Source organism: Orycteropus afer, unplaced genomic scaffold, assembly GCF_000298275.1.
Source record: "Orycteropus afer afer isolate SDZICR_OR568_19922 unplaced genomic scaffold, OryAfe1.0 scaffold00026, whole genome shotgun sequence".
NCBI lineage: Eukaryota > Metazoa > Chordata > Mammalia > Tubulidentata > Orycteropodidae > Orycteropus > Orycteropus afer.
Window position 1 is genome coordinate 19,236,229 of NW_006921613.1, and position 11,868 is coordinate 19,248,096.

At 50.7% G+C, this 11,868-nt stretch overlaps 1 protein-coding gene across 1 annotated transcript in view; it reads left to right on the plus strand.

The window, feature by feature from the left end:
* The first annotated feature begins 476 nt into the window (after positions 1-476).
* SPTBN5 (spectrin beta, non-erythrocytic 5) overlaps positions 477-11,868 on the plus strand; it is a 57,089-nt gene continuing 45,697 nt past the window's right edge. The window contains exons 1-7 of the mRNA XM_007935330.1: positions 477-587; positions 810-977; positions 4,530-4,646; positions 7,353-7,510; positions 8,252-8,480; positions 9,287-9,918; positions 11,693-11,831. Of these exons, the coding sequence (XP_007933521.1) occupies positions 477-587; positions 810-977; positions 4,530-4,646; positions 7,353-7,510; positions 8,252-8,480; positions 9,287-9,918; positions 11,693-11,831 (1,554 nt within the window). The remainder of the gene's footprint in view (positions 588-809; positions 978-4,529; positions 4,647-7,352; positions 7,511-8,251; positions 8,481-9,286; positions 9,919-11,692; positions 11,832-11,868) is intronic.

Consider the following 11,868-nt stretch of genomic DNA (forward strand, 5'->3'; position numbering starts at 1 on the left):
GTTCCTGTTTTCCTTCCCTCTGCCCTATTCAACCCAAAGAGCAGCAGCCAATCACTGCAGTCCAAGGGAGACCTCTGGCAGCAGGCGCTCTGAGAAGAACAATCTGGAAGGTAGGGTGGGACAATGGGGCCATGGGACATTCAAGGGCAGAACACCAGCCAGGTGCATGAGAGCCTCACCTGTCTAGGCTCCAAGCCACAAGTCCTCACCAAATGGGGGGACAGTCTGGCAGAGAGGGGTCCCCATACTCCTGGCAGAGACACAATTTCTCCCAGGGAGTTATCAGTATCCACACTCCTCCCCCACCTCCATCCCCACAACATCTCCAGGCTTAGGGAAATGCCCAGAGACTCCAAAGTCCCCAAAAGACTGCAGCCTGAGGTATTGTCAGCCCCAAAGTCCCTGGCAGTTCCTTGGGACTATAGGGTCCCTGCAGCAGGAGGACACAGGACAGTTCTCCCGGCCCAGGTCCCACCATGGACTCTGAGTATGAGATGGGCCACATTCGCAAGCTGCAGGCCCAGCACACACGGATGCAGGAGAAGACTTTTACCAACTGGATCAACAACATCTTCCAGCACAGCCGGGTGAGTGGAGCATGCCTCAGCCATTGTCCGAGCTCCCTGGCCCATTGCCCCTGGGGCGGGCTGTGACAGCATCTGGCTGAGGCCTCTTGAATCCACAGCAGAGTTCAGGCTGGTGCTTCTTCCTCCAAGGCAGTTGCCTCTAAGCTGTGTTTTCCAGGTCCAGGGATGGGGCAGACAGGTGAGGCTGGGCTGACCCTGCACCTTCCCCCACCCCCTTCTCAGGTGGGCATCAAGATCCATAACCTGTACAAAGAGCTGGGTGATGGCACTCACTTACTGCGACTGCTGGAGCTCATCTCAGGAGAGACCCTGCCACCCCCCAGCCGAGGCCGCCTGCGTGTGCACTTCCTAGAGAACAACAGCCGAGTGCTGGCCTTCCTCAAGGCCAAGGTGGGCTCTGGGCAAAGGGCGCCCGGGTAGTGGGGCTGGGGTGGGCAGCTGGGTCAGGCTGGCCTAGTGCATCATCTCTCCTGAGCTGAACCGTGGGCCGAGCAGAGGATTGGGGACGTGGATAAAGGAGAAGCAGGTAGGATATGGAGGGACCGGAAGTCGAGCCCCTCCCCACACAAGCTCCTAACTGGGAGAACCCCCAACTGACTGAAGCAGCAGACATCACCCTTACTGGGACAGAAATATTCTTCTGTCTGTAATAAGAGAGAATTGCAGGATTTAAAAGCTGAAAGAATCTTAGTGTTCTCTTAACCTTCTCATTTCATAAATGTGAAAATCAAGACCCAGACATATTTGCCAGGCAAGAGTCACGGTCAACCAACCAGCAGAGCCCCCTTGTGGAGCCATGGAAGGCAGGCTGAGGCAGGAAGCAAGAGGAGGATTCCCAGCCGCTGGGCAGGGCTGTGGAGGGGAGAGGTGCCAGGTCTGTCTTAGAGAAGCTGGACCAGACAGCTGAGGGGGAAAGGGGAGCCAGAGTCACCAGAAAGAAAGGAACAGAGATACTTGCTAAAAGGAGGCAGGGGCGCAAGGGACACGGAAGGACCCTGTTTTGGTTTCTTAGTGCTGTTGTAACAGAAATACTAGAAGCAGGTGGCTTCAACAGACAGACGTTTATTTTTCTTATGGTTTAGGAAGCTAGAATTCCGAATTTCAGGCACCAGCTCTAGGGGAAAGCTTTCTCTCTCGGTTGGCCCTGGAGGAAGGTCCTTGTCTCTTTTCATCTTCTGTCCTCAGTCCCTTGGTGATCTTCATGTGGTGTGGCATCTTGCTTCCTTGGTCCTGTGCCTAATCTCCTCCTTTCATAGCTCAAAAGTGATTGGGTTAGGACACATCTTATATGGATAATGGACTCACTAGCATAACAAAGAAAACCCTATTCTCAAATGGAATTACATACACAGGTATGTTGTTCTGTGCCCTCAAGTTGATTCCAACTCATAGCGACTAGGACAAAGTAGAACCACCCCAAAGGGTTTCCAAGGTTGTATGTAATCTTTATGGGAGAATATCATTGTTGTTGTTGTTGTTGTTACAGGCCGTCGAGTCAGACCCGACTCATAGCGATCCCTCCTTGGGTTTCTGAGGCAGTATCACTACAGAAGTAGATTGCCCAAGCTTCCTTCCAAGGAGTGGCTGGTAGATTTGAACCCCTAGCCTTCTGGTTAGCAGTCAAGTGCCTTAGGCACTATGCTATCAGAGCTCCCTAGAAGGGAGATTATATGGATCCCCCTGCGAGCCAGATGTGCCGGGGGGAAGCCAGGGAGATAAGAAACCAGAGTAGAGGGAAGGGGAATAACCGTGGTCACCAAGAAACTGCTGGCCACAAGATGCCAGGCTCTATCTGATCCCAAGACAATGACCCTGTGAGCTGGCCATCTTCCCTTGGGAACTGAGGGCAAGTGGTGAGCCCATGGCCCTTGTCAGAGGCTTTGCGGCTCTCTTAGCACTTTGACAGACAACATCTTACATTGACATATAGCCCTGTGAAGGTGACATCCTTTGACTTTGGTCGAGAAAGGCCAAAGGAGTTACCCCAAAACACACTGTTCATTAATAGGATGAAGATCTTACCGTGTGCTGGGCATGCTGTGCCAGGCTCTGGGGAACACAATAAGGAAGCTCAGAGTCTGATCCCAGGGAAACCACAGTTTCAGAGGGGGACAGTTTAACTGAACCCAGATCAGTGGTGTGCTGGTATTTAACAACCAGCCCTCTGGAGGGAAATAAAAGCCCTGGTTTGTAGTGTTTCTGATTTCTGTGGTGTTACTATTCCCACCAGGAGTTCCTGGGTAGTACAAATGGTTAACACACTCTGTCCAGTGGAGTCACCCAGAGGCACATCAGAAGAAAGGCCTGGCAATATTCTTCCGGAAAATCAGCCATTGAACATTTTATGAGCGCAGTTCTACTCTGACCCATGTGGGGTCACCATGAATTGGAGCAACTCAATGACAATTTTTTGTTGTTTTTGTTGTTTACACTATTCCCACCAGGGCCACTTTCAAGCTCCCAGCATGAGATACACACAATCAGCTCTTGCGAGCTGGTACAAGCCAGCTCCAACACTCCATTGACCAGATATTCCAACTCCAAGCTGAGGTGAACACAGAAGGGATCACAGACGAGAGAAGAACATGGGGTGGAATCATTTAGGGACCAGTCAGGATGCAACAAAGTGCACCCAAGAAGAATACTAGGGACACAGCCTCCCTAAGGCTGGTGGGTGGCTGAAGCCAGTGCCCCTCCAGGTCTTATGGACAGTTTCTCTCCCTTTCTGTCTTCATTCAATAAGTATTGATTGAGTACCTACTATGTGCCAGACACTCTACTGGGGGTGCTTAGGAACAAACCTAAGATCCTAGCTAACGTGGAGGCTTACATTCTAGCAGGGGAGGCAGTTAATAAACAATAAATAAGTAAATTATTATAGTATGTTAGAAAGTGATAGGTGATGTGGGAAAGAATAAAAACTGAGCAGCGAAAGGAGATCAGGCACGTGTATTTGGGTGGGAGGAATTGTCCACCAATTTAAATAAGGTGGTCAGGGTAGGAGGCTTCACTGAGAAAATGGCATTTAGGTAAAAACTTAAAGGAAGAAAGGGATACAGCCATTGGATCTGAGGAGAGGGAGTAATATTTTCGGCTGGCAAGAACAGCCAGTCCAAAGGCCCTGTGGTAGGACTGTGCCTAGAATCTCAAGGATCTGAAGAATCCTCTGGGCCTTGGAGCCATGTGATAGAGGAGAGTGAAAATAAACCAGGGGTGATGGGGGCTGGATCACATTGTGAGGATCGAAGCTGTAAGGACTCTGGTATTCATTCATTTTTCTTCTTCTCCCCTTGGGTTTGCCCATCCTCCATGTCCAAGTGGTAAGATCTAGGGCAGGTGGGGGGGGGGGCTGTTCTCAACTTTAGCATGCATAAGAATCACCGAGGTGTTTGCTAAAATGCAAATTCCTGGCCTGGGCTCAAGAGAATCTGAATGGGTGGGATTTGGGAACCTGAATTTCGAATAGACTCCCTTGGAGATGGGACACTGATGAAGAGGCTGAATGAAGTTCAGGTGTGAGCACAAGAACAGGGCTCAGTTGCCTCTCATCTAGACCACCCAACTACCTCTTGGAGATCCTAAGATCCCCTAGGAGGTAAAGATGGACAGTTGTTATGCACTGATAGTTATGACTCTCATTTCTTCCCCCATACACACACACCCCTGGATTTACCTATAGTTCACCCACAGAGCGTCCTGCAGTTCCAGTGGTTCAGCCCATTTCACTAGGCCAGTTTCACTCTGGATAAATGAGCTTGGGGCCAAAGGCCCAGCCATCAGAGAGCAGTGGCTTACCTGGCCTTGTCCTCCTCCCTGCATCTCCCTTGTGTTCTCCTGGCTGGGGCAGGATGCATTCCAGGATCCTCCATCCGGCAGCCAGCCCCCTGGTGTCCTCTCTGGCACACAAGCTCCATGGCTGAGCCCAACCAACTGTGCCCACAGGTGCCAATACCCCTGATTGGGCCAGAGAACATTGTGGATGGAGATCAGACGCTCATCCTGGGACTCATCTGGGTCATCATTCTGCGTTTCCAGATTTCCCACATCTCCCTGGACAGGGTATGTCTGTCTCAGCTCCTAGCTGCCAGTTACCTGCCCCAGGCCAGCCCAGCCTGACCTTGGCCTCCCCTCAGGCCCTGGAGACAGAGCAGTTCCATCCAACTTCTATGATCCCCACAGCAGATCCTTGGAACCCACAATATTTATATTCACTCTCCAACCACAGGTAAAGAGTCCAGAATGTCAGCAATATGATAATTTGGTGAAGTGAAAACTAGAATCATGGGTTTCAATGACTCCATAGCAGATGACTGCCCCACATTTCACCAGGCAAGAGGAAGAGTAGGAAAGGTGTAGATAGCTAGAGAGGGAGTGCTCAGAAGGAGGGTACCATTGAAAGATGGAAAGGGACCACCAATTGTTCTATACTTAGCCTTGAAACCCTATAAATTTATGTTACACCATGATGTGCTGTTGGAGGAATCAAATGTTGTAGAGGACATCCCAGCCCTAAAGGTTTACAAAAGCCTCAGTATCCCAACAGTATTTCCTTGTGGTCCCCCATCTTTCTCCATTCTAACTCTTTTTCTCCCATATATGGATCAGAAAGGATATAAACATAAAGTCCTTTTTATCAATTTGCATACTTTCAAGTTTCTAAAACAGCACCCAAATATTGACTCCAATCAGTTTAGAACACCCAGAAAAAGGAAAAAAAATGTGGCCCATTCAAGAGAGAACCCTGGAAACTCAAGATATGACTGTGAGCCCCAGAGAGCAGGGGCCTTGTCTATCCCCTGAACCTAGCACATTGTTGTTGTTGTTGTTGTTATGTGCCATCGGGTCGACCCCCGACTTATAGCGACCCCTCCTTGGGTTTCCGAGGCAGTATCACTACGGAAGTAGGATTGCCCAACCTTCCTTCCGAGCACATAGTACCAAAAAAAAAAAAAAAAAATCTCACTGCCGTTGAGTCAATTCTGACTCATAGCAACCCCCACTGGATTTTTGAGGCAGTAAAACTTAATGGAAGTAGATTGACCCATATTTCTTCCAAGGAGCAGCAGGTGGGTTTGAATCACCAAACTTCTCATTAGCAGTCAGATGCCTTAGGCTCTGCACTACCAGAGTTCCTTTAGCACATTATTGTTGTTGTTGTTATGTGCCATTGAGTCGGCCCCAAATCATAGCAACCCCTCCTTGGGTTTCCCAGGCGGTATCACTACAGAAGTAGATTGCCCCACCTTCCTTCTGAGGAGTGGCTGGTGGGTTTGAACCATCTGCTTGGACCAGACATCATGCTAAACAACCTAGGGCCTCTGGTTAGCAGTCAAGTGCCTTAGGTGCTTAATAAGTGTTTAGCAAACAAATGGATGGATGGATCTCTAACTGACCTAAAGCCCTTTCAAGAAGCTAAGCTCCTCAAACCCCTAAGCAGTTTCAGGTGCCCCTGCAGCCTTTCCATTGGGAGCAGCAAGTCATCATCATCGCCTGACCAGACAGATCACTGTCCTTCCTGCTGGTTCCACTTGTTCACAGCCATCTCAGGTCCTGCTTCCTGCATAACTCAGAGGTATTCAGGATCAGGCTGACCCTGCACCCTCACAGCTTCATCCCCAGGTATCCTTCTCCCCAGTTCACATCAGCCTAGGTACATAAACCATCCTCACAATAGGCTCAGGCTTTCCATTGTACCTCCATCCATGCCCAGCCTCTTGGGTTATCTGGATATGAGCTCGGAGGCAAGGCTCCAAGGCTTGTGTTATTGTCCATGGGTCTGTCCTACCCAAGCTCCCATGCCCAGGGGGGACACACAGCCTTCTCTGGTTTGACATTTTCAATTCAAAAACAGAAATTGGTTAGGGAGGAAAGTACACAGAGAGAATCAGGAGAGGAGAAAGTGAGAGGAAGAATGGGAGAGGAGAAAGGAGATGTGGGGGCCCTGGCAGTGAGGAAGCAAAGCAGGAAGGGAGTGGAAGGAGGGAAGGTACCAATGAAGGAGGGAAAGGGACTAGGATGGAAGGCTGAGGAAAGAAGTAGGAAAGGGAGGAAGGAGGAGGGAAAGAAGACTCAAGTGGAAAGGAAAGGAGAGAGGGAGGGGCATATGGAAGCCAAGAGTGGCAGAAAAAAGGAAATTATCAACAAGAGAAGCAAGCAGGGGAATGGAGGAAACCCAGATATAAATGAGTCATTTCCCAGCCTGAGGAGCATGGCTGGGTCCAGTCCAGCCCCTCCCTATATGGGATCTCTGGGCAGCTTCCAAATCTCTCCTACTGAACCTTATTTTGTCATCTGTGGGATGGAAATAATAATAGGGTCAACTTCATAGGCTGTGAGGGGTTGAGATGTAGGTGTATGGGTGCAGGGCTTGTCTTACAGAAAGCCTGTGGTGAAGGAGAAAGCCTATGTGAAGTTGAACTGGTCTAGTGAAGTCCAGCTTTGATTCCTGAGGCCCTAGGTTGTTTAGCATGATGTCTGGTCCAAGATGGGCTCAATAAATGGGGGCTATTGTTGCTGTCACCAGTTGTCACTTCACAGCCAGCTGCTCTGAAGCGATGGCTTTGAGCTGCCCTGCTTCTGTGGAAGGACAATCTTTCTCTTATCCTCAATCCTTGCCCCATCACAGAGGAATCAGTGGTTCTGAAGAGAAAGGAGTCAGCACATATCTCTAGGTGGAGAGACCCACCCTGCCTCTCCTATGGCCTGCAGGCTCTCCTGCCTCCCAATCCTTGTCCAGCATCGTGACCCCACTCCTCTGTCTTACAGGAGGAGTTTGGGGCCAGTGCAGCCCTGCTGTCCACTAAGGAAGCTCTGCTTATCTGGTGCCAGCGGAAGACAGCCAGCTACACCAACGTGAGCATCACTGACTTCTCCTGCAGCTGGAGAGATGGGCTTGCCTTCAATGCCCTCATTCATGCCCACAGGTGCTTGTGTGAGCACGTACACGTATGTGTATGTGTATGTGTATACATGAGTCTGTACCTGTATATGTGTGCATGTGTGTACGTGGGAGAAACTAGCACATTCCCAGCCCTGACCTGGCCTGAGGTAGGTCTCAGCCTTCTTTCTGGAGGGCTCCATCAACTGAGTCAACTGCTCCAAGAGCTTGGTTCCTTAGCGGTCTGTGTCCTCAACTTGCCTATTCTCCCACATCCCCTCTGAGCCCTGGACCCTAAAGGAAGGTGAGGCCAGAGTGGAGCACAGAATTAGAGAGGGCTGCTGTCTGAGTCCTTGGTCTATGATTAGCCTCCACCCCCACTAGGAATGCCATGGAATTGGCCAAGTCTGCCTTGGACCCTACCTTCTCCATTTTCTGTGGCCCTTGATTCTATTCACAGCTTTCTCCCTGCCAAATGCCCTGCTCTTTTGGAGCTTCCCCCTTGCCTACAGGCTCTGGCTTCTGAGCCCCTATCTCTCCAGCAGAATCTTATCCAACCTCCAGCCAAGTTCTCAGACAACTGTCAAGAGCACCTGATAGACTGATTCACACTAAGGTTATCCTAACAACAGGAAGGTGTTTGCATTTTAAAAAGGTTGGGTGAAACCAAAGCAATAAATTATCTTACAGGGTTGCTCTGTTTGTAAAACCCTGTCATGTGTGCATTATTTGAGTAAAAATACTGTACTATTATTATTGGTGAAGAACCCTTCCCATTCCTGCCCAGGCCAGACCTGATCGACTATAGCTCCCTGCACCCGCAGCACCCACTGCACAACCTCCACTTTGCTTTCCATGTGGCCGAGCAGAAGCTGGGCATTGCTCAGCTGCTGGACCCTGAGGACGTGGCGGCTCTACCACCTGACGAGCGCTCCATCATGACCTACGTCTCCCTCTACTACCACCACTTCTCCCGCCTGCACCATGGCCAGACTGTTCAGAGGAGACTCGCTAAGGTTGGTGACAAAGGGAGCATGAGCCTCAGGGAGTTGCAGCGGCATTGAAGTGAGGTGGGAGCCAACATGGGCCTAACTTTGCTGTGCTCCATTTGTAAAGTGGAGATGATAATGTCTGGATGATAGAAGGCTACTGGAGAGCTCAGGAGTCCCTGGGCAGTTAGCACTCAACTGCTAACTGAAAGATTGGCAGTTTGAGTCCATCCAAAGGTGCCCAAAAAAACAGCCATTGAAAACCCTATGGAGCACAGTTCCACACAGATGGGGTTGCCGTGATTTGGGGTCAACTCGACAGCGACTGGTTTGGTTTAGTGTGTGTTTGTGTGTGTGTATGTGTGTGTTCAAGGAACCGTAAGTAAGGTGCTCAGCAATTTACCTGGCCCACAAGGGAAGCAGTGCCTCCTCCTGCCCCTCCCCCACTGTTCTCAGGCTGTTAAGCTCCTAATGGGATTAAAAGGCTATAGAAGACCTAGGGTTTAGAGAGTCTGCAAGGACAGGATAGAAGAGGCTCCGCCAAGTGTGGCTACACCGAGTTCATGTTTTCAGGGGACTTTCTTACTCTCTGGATGCGATGGCAGAGCCTGAGGCCTGGGAGGGCTGTTCTCAGGGTTAGTGTCTCAGTTGGGGGCAGGCAGGTGATACAGGCCAAGGGCGCTGAGCTGTTTTAGGAGGATGGGGGCCTCCAGGGAAGGGAAAAGAGCCCATCTTGGGACACTCTGGATGGCATTCAGCATCCAAAGGCAAAGCCTTCATCCAGAGACTGACCCAGGTGACACTCTGACTCCATCCCATCCCCCACCCTACAGATCCTGCTTCAGCTTCAAGAGACAGAGGAGCTACAGAGCCAATATGAGCAGCTGGTGGCAGACCTGCTACGCTGGATTGGAGAGAAGCAGGTGCAGCTGGAGGCCCGGGACTTCCCAGATTCACTACCTGCCATGAACCAGCTACTGGTGGCCTTTGCCTCCTTCCGAACCCAGGAAAAGCCACCCCGGCTGCAGCAGCGAGGGGCTACGGAAGTCCTGCTCTTTCGGCTACAGACAAAGCTCCAAGCCCAGAACCGCAGGCCTTTCCTGCCTTGTGAGGGCCTAGGCCCTGCGGATCTGTCCCAGCGCTGGGCAGGGCTGGAGCGGGCAGAGGCCGCACGGAGCCAGGCTCTGCAGCAGCGGCTACTGCAGCTGGAGCGCCTGGAAACCCTGGCCCGGCGCTTCCAGCGAAAGGCGGCCCTCCGCGAGAGCTACCTGGTGGACATGGAACTTGTGCTCAACCAGGTGGGAGCCCCACTGGCCAGCCCAGCCATGGTGGAGGCAGCCTCCCAGAGGCTAGGCATGCTTGAAGCTGGCATCCTGCCCCAGGAGGGGCGCTTCCAGGCCCTAGCTGAGATTGCAGACATCCTGCAGCAGGAGAAGTACCACGGCTGGGCAGATGTGGCCTACAGGTGAGCCCCGGGCACACGAACCATCCTCACTACAGGCTGAGGTTTTCCTATCACTTCCCTATCCCTGTACATGCTGACTCCTGGCCACAGAGGAAAGGGGTGATCTATGAATTCAGCATTCCCTTTAAAGAGACCTCTCTTCCACGAAGTCTGAAATCCCACCATCCATAATTCATCCTTTTTGATAAAGCATTGTCCTTCCCAGGAAACCTCTTATTAATTCATTCATTGAACAAGTATTTATTGTCTACTATGTCCCATAGGGGGAGCTCTGGTAGCATAGTGGCTAAAGCACTTGACTGCTAACCAGAAGGCTGGCGGTTCAAACCCACCAGCTACTCCTCAGAAGGAAGGTTGGGCAATCCTACTTCCGGAGTGAACACTGCCTCGGAAACCCAAGGAGGGGTCGCTATGAGTCGGGGCCGACTCGACGGCACATAACAACAACATGTCCCATAGGGGGAGGTCCGGTGGTATAGTGCCTAAGGCATTTGACTGCTAACCAGAAGGTTGGCGGTTCAAACCCACCAGCCACTCCTCAGAAGGAAGGTTGGGCAATCCTACTTCTGTAGTGATACTGCCTCGGAAGCCCAAGGAGGGGTCGCTATGAGTCGGGTCTGACTCCACGGCAGTTGAGTTTAGTTTGGTTTTTGTATGTCCCAAAGGAATCACTGGTTAAGCACCTGGCTATTAACCAAAAGGCTGGTAGTTCAAATCCACTCAGAAAAAAGTTCTGCTGATCTGCTTTCAAAAGATCACAGTCATTGAAAACTATGTAGCACACCTCTACTCTGCAATACACAGTGTTGTCACGAATAGGAATGGTATTGGGTTTGGTTTTCTCACCATGTCCTAAACATTGTTCTAGGCTCTTGGAATTTAGCAACGAATAGGACAAACCAAAAGCCCTGCCCTGTGGAGCTTACACACTACTAAAGAAAACAGACAAATAAGAAAAATGTACAATATGTGAAATAGATCTAAAAGAAAAACAAGAAACATAAATCAAGAGAAGGTGATAAGAGATATCAAGATAAGAGGTTAGAAGATATAAAACATTAGTTTGGGTGGCCAGGAGGCTTTACAGGGAATTTGACTTTTGAGCAAAGACCACAAAGAAAGGGATGGCCATGCAGAAACAAGGGAAAGGACTAGTCTAGGCAGAAGGAATGGCAAGAACAGAGTCTCAGGACAGTGCATGCCTGACATGTTGGAATGATAGCATGGAGGCGGGTGGCAGCAGGAGACTGGAGTCAGGGAGGTGCTGGGCTGAGGAGTGGGCAGAGATCATGGGGGACTGAAGAGCAGTGAAGACAGGTTTTACCCAGAGAAGGATGGGAACTCCTTGAAGGATCTGAGCACAAGAGTGACACAACCTAAACTTTTGTTTTAAAATGATCACTCTTCAAAATATCCAGGACATACTTGAAAGATAATGCCAATAGGAATTTCAGACAGATCAGATGTAGGCTCTGGATAAATGAAGAATCAAGGTTTTAGCCAGGGCACTTGGAAGGATGGAGTTGCCATCAAGTGAGACAGGGACAGCAAAGGAGAATAGAGAAGCCCTGAAGGACTGAGCCTTCCAGGCCCTCCTTCTGGCTTCTCTGTCTGTCCAAAAACAGGGCACACTATCCCATCTGCCTCTTGTCATGGTGCTGCCAATCGACCATGTCCCAGCCACAGAGCTCAGGCTCCTCCACTGCCTGGGGACCCCAAGGTAGCTTTCCTTCCCCAGCACTGTGGAGACCACCCTTATTCTTACATCCTCCAGGCAGATGGAGGTCACCCGACGCTGGGAGAGGCTCCTTCAGCATCTCCAAGAGAAGAGGAAGCAGATGGCAAGCAGCCAGGCGGTGCAAAGCCTGCTGCAGGAGGTCCAGGCTGCCTCTGACCAGCTCAAGGAGCTGCAGGTGGGTCCTGGACTAGCAGGCCCCTGGGAATATAGCC